General features: G+C 35.9%; 1 protein-coding gene across 2 annotated transcripts in view; it reads left to right on the top strand.

Annotated features, from left to right (window-relative positions):
• The window catches only part of COL21A1 (collagen type XXI alpha 1 chain), a 180,355-nt gene that overhangs the window by 103,019 nt on the left and 56,916 nt on the right, over positions 1-20,420 (top strand). For both annotated transcript variants that reach the window (XM_077769075.1, XM_077769073.1), the window contains 5 exons: positions 59-112; positions 16,127-16,180; positions 17,525-17,580; positions 18,648-18,699; positions 19,055-19,108. In XM_077769075.1, coding sequence (XP_077625201.1) covers positions 59-112; positions 16,127-16,180; positions 17,525-17,580; positions 18,648-18,699; positions 19,055-19,108 — 270 coding nt within the window. The remainder of the gene's footprint in view (positions 1-58; positions 113-16,126; positions 16,181-17,524; positions 17,581-18,647; positions 18,700-19,054; positions 19,109-20,420) is intronic.

The following is a 20,420-nucleotide window of genomic DNA, read 5'->3' as shown; positions in this document are numbered from 1 at the left end:
ACTATTTCTACTGAACCAAAAACGTAACTAACAGAATTGTATTTTGTGCTTGATTTAGGGAGTTCAGGGACTACCAGGTTACAAAGGAGAACCAGGGAGAGATGGTGAAAAGGTAAATGCACACAAACAAAAATGTGTCCAGTCATTCTGGTCATTCCCAGAAGACCAAGGATGTTACCTATGATGACTCCCATTAAGTCACGTTCACCTTGGTGAATTCCAAGATATGTGGGCTCAGAAATTTGTCAGTGGTCATTGGCTAATAAAGCTCGCAGAAGGCTTTTATCACTAGAGAAATTGGTTGTAACTGGATGACCATCTGATGCTGGGCTTCACGCTCACCAAGGAGCCCTACGTGGTGCTTGATCTCATAACGTGATCTCATGACCTGAACCAAAATCAAGGGTTAGACACTTACCCAACTGAGCCACCCAGGTGTCCTGGTACAGGGTCTTTCTTAAATAAATGCTTGGTTTTGTGTTGTTCTGTTTTGTTCATCCAAGTAGCGTGGTTGCAGTTGGGATGTAGCATACGGTAGGTTGGCGTAGGTCATGGGCATGACATGGGTTGAAGCAGTCTCAAAGGCAGATAGGAGATTTAGTGGCCAGAAAAGATGGAATAGGTCAGGGCAGCTTTATAATTTGGGAAGAGTCAAAGGACATAGAGCAGCAGCAGCAGTTGGTAAAATTCCTGAAGAAGTAGCATAAAATCCTTGTGTCTACTATGTGGCCTTTGTGAATCTTTTCAGCCACCGAGAAATCTCTGCCTATCGTAAATGATGGAGGTACATATTAAGAGGTGATAGCGCCCACAGGAATGGTAGACATTTTATATTTCATGCTGTGGCAGAGTTGAGAGGAGTAGCCTGACCTCTGCCAGGTGAGTGGGGGATTCCACTGGACACTTGAAGATCCCTGTCCGACGAGACCATGTGCCAGACACCTCACCTACATTCCAGTTTACAGCATCACTGCTGCTTCTTTAACATTCTCACAACTGGTCTGATTTGGAGGTGGCAGGGGGGGTCACAAAAGTGTGCATATATGAATGAATGTATCTATGAATGAGTGAATGTATACATTTATCTGTTTTTCTCTCTACTTGGTTTTAGAGACCAGATATAAAAAGGAGGTTTTTTTTTTTTTTTTTTTTTTATTCATCTTAAAAGAACTGGAGTAGAGTGCCTATTTGAAAATAGAAGGGTAACAATGATTTGATTAGTCACATCTTTAACTGCTCTGTTGTATGGGGTCATGATACTGTCTTCAACATAGATGGGCATAAGTTTTACAAAGTCAGACATTATGTTGAATAAAATAAGATGAATGTTGATGTGAAGGTCTCTGTTTTCAGTCTAGTAATAATTTCGCTCAAGAGTTGCTTGTTTTATGAAATTTGTTGTTTGGGGGTAAAGTCTGATCTGATATAGTCGCTCTGGGTCTGACATCACTGTGTGCTGTGCCATCTAAACTTCCTCCTCACATTCCTTGTGGCTTTAGAGTGTCCTTTATCTAGAGTTGCAGTAATTGAATAAGTTAAAGACTTTTCCTTGGTTCTTCCTCTAGAATATAGTTCCTTAACTTTCAGAAATAGGAAGGTTGAAAAATAGACCCCTGAGATGACTTTGACTTGTGGCGGTACAGGACATTTTTTCCAGGCATCACGCAGCAGCCTCTGAGAGATTGTTCCACACGGCACTGTTCTCCATTGGGATATTTTCCCAGAATCATTTCCATTTTGTGGATTTCTTCTGAAAACTCCCATAGTAGGAGTTTCCACTTAAGATAATTAAAACTACATGCACTTTCTTGCTGACTTTAACATTTGTTGCTCACATATCTGACAGAAGAATGTGTATAGATTTTGCAGGGGTTTTCCCTCCCTGAATTTATAAAATTAATAAGGAGCACCAGTTCACCAAATGGTCTTCAACTGGTAACTCATTTTACAATATGCTTTATAGTTATTATTTGGAATTTAAAAAAAGGTACTTCAAAAAAATACTTCCACAATTATAAAGAAACCCATGTATTTAAATTGTGGGGAGAAACACATATTGTTAAAACTTATATTAGGTTGTACTGATGAACTGATAGGTATTTATGGGTTTTTGAATTGAGCATAAAACTTTCCATGGAAAATTCAGTTCTGGACACATGGGAGGTAGTAATAATTTATTTTTTTAACCTATCCAAACTTTGTACAAACTCATCACTTCGTTTTTCTGGATTTAAGAAATAAAATATGTTAATTATATCTAAGGTCTCATTATGGAGCTAATTACACATTTTGTTTAATTTCCTCATTAGATCATTTAACATTGAAATTGTCCCTTCAGGATTTCACTTTCCCATTGTCCCTAGTATGCATATAAGAGTGTGATATGATGAATAAGGTTTCCTTACTTCAAATAAATCCCTAAAATCATGATTGCACTTCCCAAGTCAAAAGATTAAGTGGTCTTACAGTGATTCATATGGTCAGTTATAATTAGGGAACACTGAGATACATGTTGAAAAAACGGAATAAAGGACCAACTTAGTATGTTAGTGGTTTCAATTCTTACAGTGTCTGAAGACAAGAAAAAAAAAGTTAAAAAAATTAAAGTCAAGAGTGACATGAGAGGAGAAATAGAACTGTCTTTGTGAAGTTGCCACCTTTTTCTTCTTTCTCAGAAAAGGAGGGAAATCAAACTGTAGCTTTCTGATAACACCAAGGTGCAAACACTGGTGTGCTCATGGCCGGGGTTGGAGGGGGATGAGGGTGGGAGGCTTAATGCAGTTACAGGTTTATGGACTGGGCTGTGAATTAAGACTGCTTAACTACCTAGCCAGGCTTCTTAATCTCTTCAAACCTGGTTTTCAGAATCTGAAAAGTGGGTGGTCTCGTGTTTCCTCATAGTTTTGTTGTGAAGGTTAACTAGGCTATGCATGTAGTTGGCCAAAATCAAACACTATACATTAGTGATGATAATGTTGATATTGATTAGTGTCTTCCCTCTTACTTGTGTATGTGTCTAAATTCTGCCCTCTCTCCTGTTAATATGGATAAACTGTCCATATATAATGTCCAGTCCTCCTCCCAGGCTCTGGATCCCATCCTTCTCCACTACTTTGTGTAATGCGTAATTAATTAGCCCTTCTTTGCTGTGTCATTAGTTTTTTTCTTTTCTAGTTCATTTTTTTTGCCCAGAGCCCAAAGAGTGACCCATCTTAAACCAACCAAACTGAACCCCCTCCTCTACCATGTAGTCTTATTTAGCTACCACCCATTTCTCCTTTCTTTTATAGTAGAAATACTCTAGAATAAAGTTTGCCTTTTTTCTCTCTTCACTTTCTCACTTCCCTTTCTCCCTTTAGTTCACTCCAGTAGAACTTCCATCCCAAACTTCTGCATATTTAGATTAGCATCTACCATCTTTGAAATCCAGTGGTCAGTGTTTTCCAATGATCTCTGCTTATCTTGCTGTATGTCTCAGCAGCATTTGACACAACAGACTTTTCCCTTCTTCTTGGAACAATTTCTTCTTTCGGCTTATAAGATAACACATGTTCCTAGATTTTCTCTTGCCTTCAATGGTTACCTTTTCACTGTTGACTTGTCTTCTCGTTTTGGAGTATTCCCAGGTTCAGTCCTATGCCCTTCCTCTCTTTCCTTAAAGAGTCTATTTAATTGAATATTATTAAATATAAATCTTATATATTTACATAAATATATAAATTTATATTTATGTTAATTATATAAATATAATGTTGGTGATAAACATATGAATAGCAATATATTAATGTGATCAGTGTTATAGTTAAAATATATATACATATACATACATACATATTGTCTTCTTTTTCTTTTTTTCTTTTATCAAAAAAATAATCTTTATTTATTTTTAGAGAAAGAGAGAGAAAGTGTGAGCAGGGGAGGGTAGGAGGTGACACAGAATCCGAAACAGGCTCCACACTCTGAGCTGTCAGCACAGAGCCAGATGCAGGGCTTGAATTCATAAACCGTGAGATTCTGACCTGAGCTGAAGTCGAATGCTCAACTGACTGAGCCACCCAGGTGCCCCAAACATTCTGTTTTCTAGTGAAATATTTTGGTTCATCTGAATATGAAGACACTGGAATTGTTGTTAAAACCAGGGGTTTTCAGAAAAACTTTTTGTATTTTTTATGGATGGGGTGGTACCACATTTTCCTTCTACATTTTTTTCTTAGAGGCTTTTCTTCCAAAAAGCAGTAGTAATTGTGCCTTCCTTAAATACTGTCTGAAGTCGGGTTTTGTTAAGTGTCCCTTGTGTATAGACGGTGCTGACCTGTGTGTGCCCACGTGTTTATTACTTCTGTGGATACTTTTACAATGTCTTGATTGTTTTCTAATCTTACAGCTTCTTTTCTTTTAAGGCTTGGTAATGGATTCAGCATCTCCGTTTATTACAAAGAATCATTAATTCCAGGTCCCGCCTCATTTGTTGGCTTCCATGCCTTTTTCTGTCCCATTTTCTTTTCCTCTACTGGCATCTCTGGGAAACTTGAAACTTTCATTTAATTTTTACAGAGTGCTTCATATTTTGTTGTTTCTAAATGCCATTTCTCATGTTCACTTCGGGTATACTGTGTGGTCACTGAGAAGTTATGGCAGTGACTCTGTTGTAGGAGCTCAGGAACCAAGAGCCTGACTGATTCAGTGATGATCTCCAAACCCAAGAGATTTGCCCATCGCTGTATTGAAGAGAGGAAACGATTTAGTAGATTTAAACAATTCCCAGTAAATCATTATTGCCTGAGCCTCTCATTTGTTTTTGTGGGAGAAGACAAAGAACAACCCGAGATAAGCAAGGCTTCTGATGTATTGAGTGCTTGAAGGCTTTTACTGTGGCGTGTACATTTTTCTGTTTCATTTTTGGATATGTTTTGTATCAGTATCATCCATATGCATTTCTTAGCACGTGAAGTCCTCACAAAAAGTCCTATGAAGTTACTAGAGAAAGGCATACAATGCCTATTTTATATTAATTGTGAAGTAGATGATTTCTACTCAACAGCTGGGATGACTGAAGAATGAACTTAAATCGTTTGTCTGAAGTTACTCAAGAATCAGGGGGTTGAAATAAAATGTCTTGATTTCAGCCTGTTTTTTTGTTTGTTTGTTTTGGGGTTTTTGTCTTGTTTTTTTGTGTGTGTTTTTTTGTTTGTTTGTTTGTTTGTTTTGCATTGTCCATAATGGTTTTGAACCATGTGACTTGTTCATTTCTCCCCCTATTTACTGCCTGCACTAGGAGAAGAATCCCTGCCTGCCTGTCAATAGCCACACATATAGGTGGATGGGAGAACTGGATGAAAGAGATCACATTGTATGGATTGTGCCATAAGAGACAACTCATGTTCTCCATCTCTCTCAAGTGAAGGGAGATTGTTCACTCTAGATCATAGATCATCAGACTTTTAAATTGTAAACCCTTTGCAGTAAAAGACTTTTGGGCATGTAGTTCCATATCTATGAATTATATGCCTGTGCTACTGAACAAAGCATTATATGCATTTAAAACACATGCATACACTGAGAAGTCTTTAAAGAATGAGGTTTTTAACAATAGTTTTCATATTTTCTTACAATGCACATAAATAATCTTGACTTCACTTTAGAAAGTATGACTCTAGGTCAGATTATTGGATGGACAAGCTCATCAAAGTCATATTTATCAGTCAGGAAAGTTTTGGAGGCAACCTGTGGAAATGGAACCATCTGACTGTAAATCTTGGTATACTCTTTGATTCTACTCTCTTGTAAGCTTGGGCACAATCAGAATTGTGACTCTTCAAAACAATTGTTTTATTGGCATATTTTTGGAAGATTCAAAAGTGTTTATTGTATTTTAGAATATGAAAATATTTTGCATATTCAGCAAATTATCATTAATCAGTAGCACAACATCAGCTTAGGATACAGTGGCAGGTAGAGCTCTGCTTTGACAGCGTGAAGCCTACTTGGGATTCTCTCTTTGCCTATTCCTCTGCCCTTCCCCCACTGGTGCTTATGCTTTCTCAAAAAAAAAGTTTCATTCTCAAATTTTCTATCTATGACTTACAGGAGAGTTGACAATTAATGAAAAAAACCTGTAAGCAGAAGGTTAATCACAGCTATATACTTGATGGGCTGTACTTATCCAGTGTAAGAAATCTCTAAATTAGAGATGTTCTGATTCTTAATATGTTTCTGCGTGTGTGTATGTGTGTGTGTACGTATGTATGTATATATTAACAAGACTGGAATGAACATTTTTGTATATATTCTCATTTTTCAGTAATTTTTTCTGAGGATACCAATAGGAAAACATCTTGGAACTGGAATTTATTACAGGATTAAAGGGTTAAATGCATAATTAAACTTTTACACAAATTGCCTATTTAACTTACGGTAAGTTTGTACTCCCCTAACAAGTGTGTGAAAATATGTTTCCTCACCCCCTCCTTTTTTTTTTTAAGGGGTATTTATTTATTTAGAGACCACACTTGAACGGGGGAAGGGCAGAAAGAGAGAGACCACACTTGAACGGGGGAAGGGCAGAATCCCAAGCAGGCTCTGTGCTGTCAGCTTAGAGCCCTTATATATAGGGGCTGAATCTCATGAACCATGAGATCATGACCTGATATGAAATCAAGAGTCAGACACTTAACGAACTGAGCCACCCCTGTGCTCCATCTTTCTTCAGAGTTTTTAATTTTCACCAGTACAAGTTATAAATGTACTGGTCTGATTTGCATTTTTGTATTAGTGAGTAAGGTAGAGTACTTTGTCATGTGATTTTTGGACATTTTGTTACTTCTCTGTAATTTGCTTTTTAGTCATATCCTTTTTTTTCCTTTTTACCGGGCTGTTGATCTTTTTAAAAAGTGATTTTTATTTACATTTCATAAATCGTATGAAAGTATTTTTCCTGGTTTATATTATGTATTTTGACTTGGTTTTTGAAATTTAGGCACACATAAAATTTAAATATTTATGTTGGTATAGATATTTTTTTCTCTCCTTATGTTTGTGTCTACATAGTATGATTCCACGTTAAAACATTTTGAACATAATAACGACAGACCCTTGTTAATTTATATTTTACTCTTTAAAATTTTGATGTTTTGAGTAAAGTTAGATGAACATTCGTGTTTTTCCCTCTCTTTTCCTAAACAGATAGCCAATTGCCACAACATTTATAGTATACCACTTTTTTCTCCATTTATTTGAAAACTCATCATTACTAAATTTCCATTTTCACTTGGGTCTGGTGTTTTTGGCTTTCCATTCTGTTCCATTTATCTGTCTATATCCTCTCCAACACCACACTGTTCTTAATTGTTGTCACTTCATAATATTTAATATTGGCAGTCCTAGTACTTCCTCATTATTCTTTATAATCAAAATTTTCCTGGCTATACTTGCATGCTTATTTTTCCAGATAAAGCTCAGTATCTTTTCTTCAATGTTTTAGAAATTCCTATTCATATTTTAATCAGGATTCCTTTGAATTTATGGATTAATTATAGAATCATTGACATAATTTCAATACTGAGTTTTCCTACTTAAGATTATGATTTATTTACCTTTTAATTTCATTTTTGAAATGTAATAAAATATTAGAGTTCTGTTTTTTCATGTTGATCCTAAACATTACCCAGGTTTATATCTTGGAATTTTTATATCCTTTGTTTCTATTATAATGGAACCTTTTCTTTAATATATTTTCATATTGGTTATTGCTTACATATAAAAACTTTTGTATATTACCTTCTTAAAGCAGCAGTTAACTGAATTAGTAATGTAGGGTATTAGGTATATTGGTATATTATGTAGTATAATCATACATAATGATGATTTGTTTTCATCTAGTTTTTAATCTCCCTTATTTCTATATTGTGTATAAATTCAGTGGCTAGTTACAACTGGCTAGAAAAACATTAAAAATGGTGATGTTGGGTGACTTTTTTCTTTAAGTTTCAAAAAGTCGTGGAGTCTTTTATTACAGGTTTATGGCTTCTTTGATAGTACAACTCTCTCAACAGCAGATGAATATTTGTAATTTTATATCTTTGGTTTTTCATTTCCGCCAATAGCAGCATCCACAGTCCTTGCTTTAGTCATGGCTCCTTTTACATTAATTAATTAACTACTGATAATTAATGATAAGTGACTTCTATTTATCAGACATCCATTACACTCTTAGGCTTTTTTTTTTTTTTCTTATGCCATTCTGTCCAGCCTGAAGGGATTTATTGGACCCACTTCGATTGATTCAGAGCATCTAAGAATAGTGTTTAATGGCCACCCCCTTGATTTGATTCTTCCCAGAGGCCATTTTAATTGAACTTTTAAAAGTCCTTCCCAATTTCAATTTTTACCTATTAGAGATGAGAACAAAGTTGTATCTTCTAATCTCAGGGTTTTTGGACTGGGTCTGTTCCTTTTCATTACTACTTGTAAATTAGCTGATTCTTTTTTGAGCTTCTTTCTTTTACAGTACCTTTCAAATACAGTCAATACCAATCACTTGATGATACTAAGATTCTCTTTTCTTAATTCTTTACCTCTAGCTCTAAGTTGAATTGATGTATTATTTGCCTTTGCAAGTATCACAAAGTTTTTGTCAAATATTTATCATTATATTAAATGAGTCACCATTTTCAAATGTTTACTAATTTTTTTCAGTACTCAGTATTCAAAGCCAATGCCATGTATATATTGTTTTGGCAGACTACTTTTCCTAATATACCAATTTTTGTAATAATTAACTTAGATTAAACTGTATTACAGTAGCAGATGACCAAACAAACATTTATTTGTCTTTCGCATTACATGCCCATTGTGGATAGATTCTGGCCTAACTTTACCATCTCTTTGCTACCCCTTACATTAAACCGTAGACATAACTTAGGTGAACAACATGGGTTTGAACTGCATATATGCACTTAAACACAGATTTCTTTTTTGGTAAATATAGTATAATACTGTAAACATATTTTCTCTTATTTTCATAATAATGTTTTCTTTTTTCTAGTTTACTTCATTTTAAGAATTCAGTACATAAAACACATAACATACAAAATATGCATTAATCAATTATTTATGTTATTTTTAAAGCTCCTGATTAACAGTAGTCAATTAGTTAACTTTTCGGAGAGTCAGAAATTGTATGTGGAATTTTAACTGCATGGGGGTCGGTCCTCCAGCATCTGCATTGTTCAGAGGTTAACTGTAGTGTGTTTAGTGTGTTTCATGTGTTCTGTATTTTGTAGATACTGTCTCAATATGAAATAACTCAGTTTTCTTGTTATTCCTCTTGGTCTCCCCCTAAATCTTATTTTTTTCTTTTATTCCTTGTTTAAATTGTTTGATTTTAGGACTAATAAGCTTTAGAATGTGTGACATTTTAGTGGCTCTTCTCTCTCTCTCTCTCTCTTTCTCTCTCACACACACACACACCCAGATTGTTTTTAATCTTCAGTGGAAAATTAAGGTAGTCAAGGGAAAGCTATTACCCATGAGGAGATATTTTTTACAAGTCAAAAAATCCTATTCCTGTTTAGACCAGAAACAGAGAGACCCTGAAATGCAGTGGTGTAAATGAGAAAGAAGTTTATTTTTCTCATGTAATCAGTTTGTGTACCCCTTCAAGGACTCAAGTTCTTCTTATTTGTCTAGTCTCCCTGAGAATGTTGTTCTCTTCTGCATAGTCAAGGCTATATCACTGGTCACTGTCTTAACTGCATTGTAATCTTACCTTAGCATAATGGGAAGGGGGAAAGAGAAGTCATAACAATAACTTTCTTTTTAATCAATTATGTGGAAGTTGCATAAGTTCCACCCCCCACCCCCACTCCCCCCACACACAGATTCTTCTAGAAAGAACTTAGTTATATGGCCATGCTTAACTGCAAAGAAGACTGGGAAATATAGTCACTAGGTAGGAAGCTTTGTGCCCAGATAAAAATCTTCTCTTGGAGGGAAAAGGCAAATAGATTTTTGGATATAACCATTAGCTACTATACTTTTTATATCAGATAGACTTCTAGGTAAAGTAAAGAATCCAAATGTAGGGGCGCCTGGGTGGCTCAGTCAGTTAAGCGTCTGACTTTGACTCAGGTCATGATCTCACAGCTGGTGAATTCGAGCCCCACATTGAGCTCTGTGCTGACAGCTCAGAGCCTGGAGCCTGCTTTGGATTCTGTGTCTCCCTCTCTCTCTGCCCCTCTCTCACCACTGCTCATTCTCTCTCTATATCTCTCTATCTAAAATAAATAAACATTAAAAAAAAAAAACCCAAGTGTAATACAGATAGATATGAAATATATTGTAACTTTTGTTTCTTATTTTCCATCAATTATTATGGGAGAAGATAAGGGAATTCCTGGACTTTCAGCCCTGGTTCCTTCTCTGTAAAAAAATTGGTTTATAATGGCTCCCATTCCTTCGCTAATGGAAAATCAAGGAATATTTTCTGTGGAATAGATCTGTTGTTAAAATTAAGTTTTGGTTTTGTTTTTTTTAAATTAAGAAGGCCAATGCTGTATTGGTCTAGTCAGATAAGTACATTCCCAGATTTTCCTGCAATTAACCAGAGTGGATAAGGAATGAAATTGCTTCAGAATAAAACAGAATAAGTCTGAATGAATATTAGGGCCCCTACACAAGAGGTCATAGTAACCCCAACCAGGAGGTTTAAAGCCTCCCAGTGAAAAGTGTCCATGGGAACAATTGGAAGTTACACCATTCTCTGTACTTTTTCAACTTGTATCTTCCTTCTCTTGTGTCTGTCCTGTCACCTGTAACAGTTGACTGTTGGGAACCTACCTCCTTACAGGGCACGATGCTCTGGATATTACTGTTGAAGTATCAATAAGTCACTAGGGCTTCTTGATGAAGATGAAGGGTAGAACATACAGATTAACTTTCTCTATTTCTTAAACTCCCATGAAGACCCAAGGGAGCTCAATCTTTAAAAACAAAGTGATATGATTCATGTGAGAGAGAATCATGTTTGTGTGTGCATACACACACACGTGCACACATGCATGCAGATATTGCAAAAGCTTAGGAAATGGTAATAAAAATACTCCTGAAAATAGAGGTGGATTGAAGGTAGAGCTAAAAATGGAAGCATGGTTGAATACTCCTTTAAGAACAGTGAGATCCCACTATCCCTTCCTTACCTCTGTGTGGTTAAGTGAGTCTCCCTTTTACCCTGGCAGGACTTGAAAGTTTATTATCTGGGGATGATAAGACTGAGCGTCTCTAGATTGTAAAGAAAAGGTGGAGATGTATGAAAACTATAGGCAAAGAAGATCTTTCTATGGGGAATCCACTGAAAAACTAGAGCTATTTAGTGAAATGAGCCAACCACACCATGTATAGAGAATCTCAGTCAGTGAACAGTATTCACTGAGAGCTTATCATCAATCTCCATGTGAACTGACCACCAGGAACCAGAAAACATCTTAGGAAAATTAAAGATACCAAAAAGTCTAAAAAGAAACTGATAAATGACATGTGAAGAAGACTAGGAAAAATTGTCATTAATGCCCTCAGAGGGACAGAACTCCTGTTAGATCCTGTTTCAGCTGTGCTCCTTGGTAGGAAACCATGGGTCTTCAGGGCCAACACAGAGACAGTCCTGTAGCTCATGACCACTTGTACACCACATTCCAGATCCTTGGTCCCGGCATTCCTTGTACAGACCTCCCCAGCCCCATTCCCAGGGTCTACGGGCCACTTTCTTGTCTCTACCTTCTTGAGGGCCTTCTAACACATTATGTTAGAGGTAGCTGAGGAAGTGTAATTTTGTGAAATGTGGATGGAATTTGCATGTGTGATCTGAGTCCACGTGTATAAGCATGGGGTCATTATAGATGAGAAGTCTATGGTGCTTATACTAATAGATGATTATAGACCACATCTATGCTTAATATTGTAAAGTTTTACATTGTAAGACACCCTTAACAAAAGGAAGATTTTTCAAGCATTCCAAGAGGGAAAACACTACAACCACACACACACAAAAATGCCCTATACAAGTGATCAGAATCAGAAAGGCCTCAAACATCTCATTAGTGACATTGAAGTCAAAGAGAATGGAGCAGGGCCTTCAGAGGTCTGAAAGGAAAATAATCTAAACCATATATTTCTGTATGTGAATTATTAATTACCTAAGTGAATAGGATAAAGTTATTTTCAGAAATTTAAGGTTCAGGAAGTTGTCTCCCATGAATTCCTTTTGAGGAAGCTATTGGATGATATATTCCCCTAGCAAGGGAATTAACACAGATACAGAGAACAGCAAAAATATACTGAAACAAATGAGAAGGCTCTAGCAAGGACAAAGATATTAAATTTGCAATGTATATGAGTCTATTTTGAAGTGATTTTGAAACTGGAGATAGATTGTAGTTCATTATTACAATAAATTTGTAGGAAACGAAGTAGTCCACCCCTCCCTCCTTACCAAGACAGGCAGTTGTTAACTGTAGGTAAAACAAACATTTGGGCAGGACAAGGCAGGCAGTCAGCATATTTACGGCTTAGTTGTCAATCTTAAAATATTTTTTTAATGTTTATTTTTGAGAGAGAGAGAGAGAGAGAGAGAGAGACAGAGACAGAGCATGAGTGGGGGAGGGGCAGAGAGAGAGAGAGAAACAGAATCTGAAGCAGGCTTCAGGCTCTGAGCTGTCAGCACAGAGCCCGATAGGGGGCTTGAACCCATGAGCTGTGAGATCATGACCTGAGCCAAGGTGGACGTTCAATCAACTGAACCGCCCAGGGGCCCCAGTTGTGAATCTTTAATATCAGAAACACTGACTATTGATTTAAACAAAGCTGTAATTGAATGTAAAGGGGATTTGTGCTTCTTACGAGTGAAGATGGGCAGAGGATGTTGGGTGGTATGAGAAGTTGATCCTCTTCTTTCACAGAGGAAGGTCAGTAGATAAAACTGGAAACTGAAACTGGTAGCAATGTAACCATGTGATTTGAGCTTATAGAGATATGGAAATTTAGAATAAAAAGAGCAGCCTTTGGAGGGTTTTAAAACCCTCCAATGACTAGGTTACTCTTTAAAATAGGTGAATAAGTTTCTTAAAAATTAGGATTTAAGTTGTTTCAAAAATTTTTTTTATTTACGTGTAGCTGACATACAACATTGCATTAGTTTATTTTTTTTTTAATGTTTTATTTATTTCTGAGAGAGAGAGAGAGAGAGACAGCGTGAGCAGGGGAGGGTCAGAGAGAGAGGGAGACACAGAATCTTAAGCAAGCTCTAGGCTCTGAACTAGCCACCAGCACAGAGCCTGACGTGAGGCTCAAACCCGCAAACTGTGAGATCATGACCTGAGCCAAAGTCGAGCGTTTAACCGACTGAGCAACCCAGGCACCCCTGACATTGCATTAGTTTCCTGTGTATGATATAGTGACTCAGTGTCTCTAAATGTTGTGCTGTGCTCACTACAAGTGTAACTACCATCTCGCATTCTACAATGTTATTACAATCTCATTGACTATATTCCCTATGCTATGCCTTTTATTCTCTTGACTTATTAATCATAAAACTGGAAACCTGTATCTCCTAATCCCCTTCACCCATTTTGACCATCCCTCCATCACTCTTCCTTCTGGAAACTATCAGTTTGTTCTCTGTATTTATAGATCTGATTCTGCTTTTTTGTTTGTTTATTCATTTGGATTTAGATTCCACATATGGTATTTGTCTTTCTCAGTTTGACTTATTTCACTTAGCAAAACACCCTCTAGGTATATTCATATTATTGAAAGGTCAAAATATCATTTTTCTTATGGCTGCATAATATTACATTATATATGCAAATATATATACATATCATATTTTCTTGATTCATCTATCAGTGGACACTTGGGCTATTTCCATATCTTGGCTTTTGTAAATAATGCTGCAATAGACATACAGGTCCATACATCTTTTTGAATTAGTGTTTTTGCATTTTTGTGGAAATACCTAGAAATGGAATTTGGATCATATGATGTTTCTATTTTCAATTTTTTTGAGGAAACTCTATACTATTTTCCATAATGGCTGCACCAGTTTTCTTTTTCTCCACATCTTTGCCAATACTTGTTACTTCTTTTTGATTTTAGCCATTTTGACAGGTGTGAGGTGATACTTCATTGTAGTTTTGATTTGCAGTTTTCAGATGATGAATGACATTGATCATCTTTTCATGTGTCTGTTGGCCCTCTTGTATGTCTTCTTTAGAAAAATTGTTCATGTCTTCTGCATATTTTAAAATCAGATTATAATTTTTTTGGTGTTGGGTTGTATAAGTTCTTTATTTTATTTTTAAATGTTAATTGATTTTTGAGAGAGAAACTGAACGTGTGTGGGGGAGAAGTAGAGAAAGAAAGGGAGATACAAAATCTAGAGCAGGCTCCAGGCTCTGAGCTGTCAGCACAGAGTCTGATGTGGGGCTCAAACTCATGAACCGTGAGATCATGACCTGACCTGAAGTCAGATGCTTAACCAACTGAGCCACCCAGTCAGCCCAAAGTTCTTTATATTTTAAAACTATTAACCCCTTAATGGATATATTATTTACAAATATCTTCTCCCATTCAGTAGATTGCCTCTTTGTTTTATTGATAGTCTCCTTTGCTGTGCAAAAGCTTTTTATTTTGATGTAGTCCCAATGGTTAATTTTTACTTTCACTTCCTTTGCTTTAGCAGACATATCCAGAAAAATGTTGTGTTAGCCAATATCAGAGAAATTAATGCCTGTTCTCTTCTAGGATTTTTATGATTTTGGGTCTCACATTTAGGTCTTTTTTGTGTATGGTATTAGAAAGTGTTCCAGTTTCATTCTTTTGCAAGTAACTGACCAGTTTTCACCATTAATTGAAGAAACTGTCTTTTTCCCTGTTGTATAGTCTTGTGTCCTTTGTTAGAGACTAGTTGACCATATAAGTGTGGGTTTAGTTCTGGGCTCTCTATTTTGTTTTATTGATCTATGTGTTTATTTTTGTGCCAATACCATACTGTTTTGATTACTACAGCTTTGTAGGGTATCTTCAAATCTAGAGTTATGATACTTCCAGTTTTGTTCTTTGTCAAGATTGGCTATTTGGGGTCTTTTATGGTTCCATACAAAGTTTGGCATTATAGCAGCGCCTGGGTGGCTTAGTCAGTTAAGTGTCCGACTTCGGCTAAGGTCATGATCTCATGGTCTGTGGGTTCATGCCCCGCATTGGCTCTGTGCTGACAACCAGCTCAGAGCCTGGAGCCTGTTTCAGATTCTTTGTCTCCCCTGCTCTATGACCCTCCCCTGCTCACACTGTATCTCTTTCTCAGAAATAAATAAAAAAATATTAAAAAAACACAAAAAAACGAAGTTTAGCATTATTTGTTCTAGTTCTATAAAAAATGCTGATCGTATTTTGATAGGGATTACACTGAATTATAGTTTCAGAGTATAGGTTTACTTCCTTGGTTACGTTTATATTTAGGTATTTTACTGTTTTTGGTGCAATTGCAAATGAGATTCTTACTTTCTCTTCTGTTTAATTATTAGTGTGTAGAAATACTACTGATTTCTGGGTATTAATTTTGTACCCTGGAACTTTAGTGAATTCATGTATTACTTGTAATGGATTTTGGCTGTGTCCCCCAAATTTTAGACCATCATGTTTTCATTTTAATTGTCTCCATGCTTTCTTATTTACCAAGGAGGTGAAAGACCTTTACTCTGAAAACTATAAGACACTTGAAAAAAATTGAAAATGGCACAAATGGAAAGATATTTTATACTCGAGGATTAGGAGAATTCATGTTCAGATATCCACACTGCCCACAACAGTCTACAGATTTAGTGCAATCCCTGTCAAAATACCAAAAGCATTTTTCACAGAACTGGAGCAAGTTTCACCAAGACTCAAAATACTTTCCCTATTGATCATAAAGGAAACTCTGATAAAGGAGAATTTATCTTTCATAGAGATAGGAGTTTTAACATATGTAGGTATATGGAAGATTTTTTTCCAGTGGATTTAGACCAGGGTGAAGCTAAAGAATGTATGATGATATTTCTGATGTATTTTCTTTCATTAATTTTTCTTTTATTTTCAGGGTGACCGTGGACTTCCTGGTTTTCCTGGGCTTCATGGACTGCCAGGATTAAAGGTTTAAAAAATCTAGTCTTCATATTCACCACATTGTATTTTATTTTGAATTAAAAATTATTTATGTTACAAATGTGTTATAAATAAATCCTCATGTGTAAATGAAGGTATATTAAAATAAATGGGTTACTCTCACAGTTTACAAAAAGCTTTTACATTTTCTTTACAATTTCTGGCCACAAATTTTATAGTATTTAAACATCAATGAGTAAAGCTTACTATATGGAAATTCTTATTTTTTTTTAATGTTTTATTTATTTCTGGGAGAGAGAGAGAGACAGCGTGTGCAGGGGAGGGTCAGAGAGAGAGGGAGTCACAGACTGAAACAGGCTCCAGGCTCTGAGCTGGCAGTCAGCACAGAGCCCGACGCAGGGCTCGAACCCACGAACCGCAAGATCGTGACCTAAGCGAAAGTCGGACGCTTAACTGACTAAGCCACCCAGGCGCCCCATGGAAATTCTTATTTTTAAAAGCTTATTTGTTTTTCAGAGAGAGAGAGACAGAGAGCGTGTGTGAGAGTGGAGGAGAGGGAGTGGGAGAGAGAGAGAAAGAAAGAGAAAGAAAAAGAAAGAGGAAATCCCAAGCAGGGTCCATGCATAGCCAGATGTGGGACTTGAACCCACAAGTCATGAGATCATGATTTGAGCCAAAGGCAAGAATCAGATGCTTAACTGACTGAGCCACCCTGGTGCCTCTGTATGGAAATTCTTTTAATTATAAGCCCTGAATTGTTGGCCCTATTTTGGTACCATCTGTCCTTATTTTTCCTTGTTTTTTTTTTTTTTTTTCCTTCATAAAGAACTAAACATAGGGGTTTTGTAAATAAACCTTAAATTATTTCTATTTTATATTATGTTGACATATTAAACCTTATTGTTTATAATTGGTATTTTTTTTCTTTAATCTGCAAGGGACATTTTCATATTTTTTAAAAAAATTCAATATTTTAATGCCAATTAGTTGACATACAGTGTTATATTAGTTTCTGGTGTATGATATAGTGATTCAGTACATTACTTAGTGCTCATCATAATAAGTGTGCTCTTAATCCCCTTCACTTATTTCACCCATTGCCCCCCAACTTCTCTCTGATGTGATTTATTTTAAATGAGGACCGTCTGTTAATTTTTCTTTAAACAAGAACATTTTTTACTTGAAGCATACTTCAAATTACATGGCTTGAAAAGATATCTATAAAACCATTTTCTAATCAAGAAAAATAGAATACATATTTTCTTCAAGTACACACAGAGGAATGTCTTGGTTAAATCACATAAAAAGGGGCATAACCAATGCTGGAATTACAATAAAAAATAAAACTCAATATTTATATTTTGCCTTTTAGGGTGAAATGGGCCCCAAAGGAGATAACGGATCACCTGGATTTTATGGCAAAAAGGGAAGTACAGATGGTAAAATAAAGTATCCATATGGAACTTTGAATGTCATGGAATAGAAAACTTGAATTTCATTCCCAGCCACCATTACAGCAATTAGCTTTGTTCACCTTTCTCAGGAGACTTATTTAGAATACTTAAAAAAAATGAAAAATAACTGGTTGTAGTATTTTATAAGAATGCACTGTGTTATTGATCATTCTGAATTTTTCAAGGATTTAGAGAGAGATTCCTTGGGAAGAGTGGTGGCTGCTTAGCAGCATGTCCATGGAGAACCCATGTTATGGGCCTTCTGATTTCTTCACATTGAAGGAAGATTGTATCCTCTTCATATTGTATTTAAAACACACTGCTTTCTAATTTTGCTGAGATGTGGCTTCTGTGTTTAGAAGGTTTTCATAATCCTGCATTCGCCAATAATTTTTTGTCTTTATGTTGTGTGCCCTGGCCTGGTAAAATAATGCTTTGCCAAAATTCTTAGAGCCAACACAAGCTATAGTTCCATGAAATTCTGTCACTACATAAAGAGGTTCACTTTTTAACTTAAGTTTGAGTTGGAATTTAAAAATCATTGTTGTACCTGTTCAGTGAACGGTATCTAGAGGCATTCAGAATGGTCCTGCTGCTGTCATAGGCTTTCTACAGTACAGTCTCTAGCAAAACAGGCTGCCCAGAACCCCTGGTAATAGAATTATATACTTTTCTACCAAGGAAGTTGGGAAAGCACCAAGATCTGCATGTGTGTGCCCAGGCCAACTTCAGAACATTTGTGATGTGAGAACTAAAGTTCTTATGATTTGCCTAAAATGGAAAAAGCCTGTCAGCAGGGCCCTTGGTGGTTCCATGTGTGCTACATGTGCCCGAGCCAAGGTCAAGCATGCTTTCTTTCTTGAGGAGCAGAAAGTCCTTGAGGAAGTATTGAAGGCACAAGCACAGAGTCAGAAAGCTAAATAAACAAACAAAAAATGAAGCTCTTCCGAGTAATAAAAACAAAATAATATTTTGCATGGATTGTTTTTAATAATAATAAATTGCATGGATTTTTTTTAAGTGTTTATTTTTAATACAGGGTGCAAAAGGTGAAAAGGGAAATGCTGGTTTTCCTGGCCTTCCTGGACGTGCTGTGAGTTTGACAAAAAGTTCTTTTTTTTTGTATTTTACTGTATGTATGTATGTATGTATGTTTATTTTTGAGAGAGAAAGAAGCAAAGCATGAGTGGGGGAGGGGCAGAGAAAGTGGGAGACAGAATCTGAAGCAGGCTCCAGGCTCTGAGCTATCAGCACAGAGCCTGATGTGGGTCCTGAACCCACGAACCGTGAGATCATGACCTGAGCCGAAGTTGGAAGCTTAACCAACTGAGCCACCAGGAGCCCCACTGAGTGTTTTACTTTAAATAAAAATTAGCTTATATGGTCTTTGTATAGAAAGAAAAATTAGTGCAAAAATATGTATTAAAATACATGCGTTTATTTTTTAGGGAGAACCAGGAAGACATGGAAAGGATGGATTAATGGGTAGTCCTGGTTACAAGGTATTTACATTAAAAAAAAAAAAAGATTTCTGTAACTTGTGAGTGAACATTTGAAAAATGTACTGACATTTAACATTTTACACTATGACATTGGTATGAAATAATAAGCTAAAAGTTGTTTTACTGTAATTTAAAAATGATAGTAAATTTCTTTTGAGTCTATTGTGAATTCTTATTTCGAAGAAATAAAATCCTTGGATATTTGATGGCTGAACTTTGATAAGCCATTGAAACGGAATTTGTTTGGTGAGTTAAAGGCAGAGGTACATAGCTCTTAGCTCCCAAAGGATTAAAGTTTTGGGTGGGAAGTAGGAAGACTTCATCCTTAAACTTAACAACGTCTTTATCAATTGTGAGGTATCAGTATGAGAGAAATAAAGCAAGAGGTACTGTGAAGTATGAGTCATTCATCAATCCTGAAAAACTCATTGGCTCTGAAAAACACAAAACACGTGCCCTCACGATGATGAAACGTTTAGTACCATCTTATTCTTACATAAATGGTTAATTGGTTAATTATCAAATTGGAATGGGCTTTCTATGCTACATCTTATTAAATAAAAAGATATCAGTCATGCGTATATATTTAAATCAATGTATCTGGAATGTGCCAACAGCCCAAATAATTTTTCTGCTATAAGTTTCTTGAGTACTTAAGAAGAGGATTTGTGTAATCCATCAACCAATGAGGCTGCTTGATCAAGCATTGAATTTAGAGACATCATCAAGTTTCCTAATCATCAGGCCAAACTCTCTCAGAAATCCTATCCAAATTTTCTTGGTCTGCCATTGTTTTCTTTTCTTTTGGACAAATTGTTCATCTATTTGCTTAAGTATTCTGAAAGTTCCCTAAATATCCATGATTCCTTAAAGATTATAAATAGTGCTTCCTGATTGTAAAATATTGGGGCTTATTTTTAAGAGCTCAGTCATGTGTTGTTAATTATATTTCACTGATTCTGCATTTTATTTCTCCTTTGTTAATTAAACATATTTATTGATGTTTATTAGGTGCTAGATGTACAGAAGGGAACAAACTATTCAAGCCCTTAATTTTATGGAGCGTATAATCCAGTCTCTTTTAAAGATCACAGATTTTTTCTTTACCTGAAAATATGGCATTCATCTTGTTTAATTTCCCTTTGTCTTCTGTGGCCCAAGAAATGGAGATTATGATTTTTGGGGTAGTTAAGTTTAGATAATAGAACTGAATTGGATTTCTACCTCTCAGTGACTTTTTCTAATCAGCTGTATATCTTTTGGCAAATTCTTTGACCTTCAGTTTTCTCCATTTCAAAAATAGGTGTTACCT

Source organism: Crocuta crocuta, unplaced genomic scaffold, assembly GCF_008692635.1.
Source record: "Crocuta crocuta isolate KB4526 unplaced genomic scaffold, BGI_CrCroc_1.0 scaffold205, whole genome shotgun sequence".
Lineage (NCBI taxonomy): Eukaryota > Metazoa > Chordata > Mammalia > Carnivora > Hyaenidae > Crocuta > Crocuta crocuta.
The sequence above is the reverse complement of the archived record's forward strand: the minus strand, read 5'-3'. Positions and strand labels throughout refer to the sequence as shown.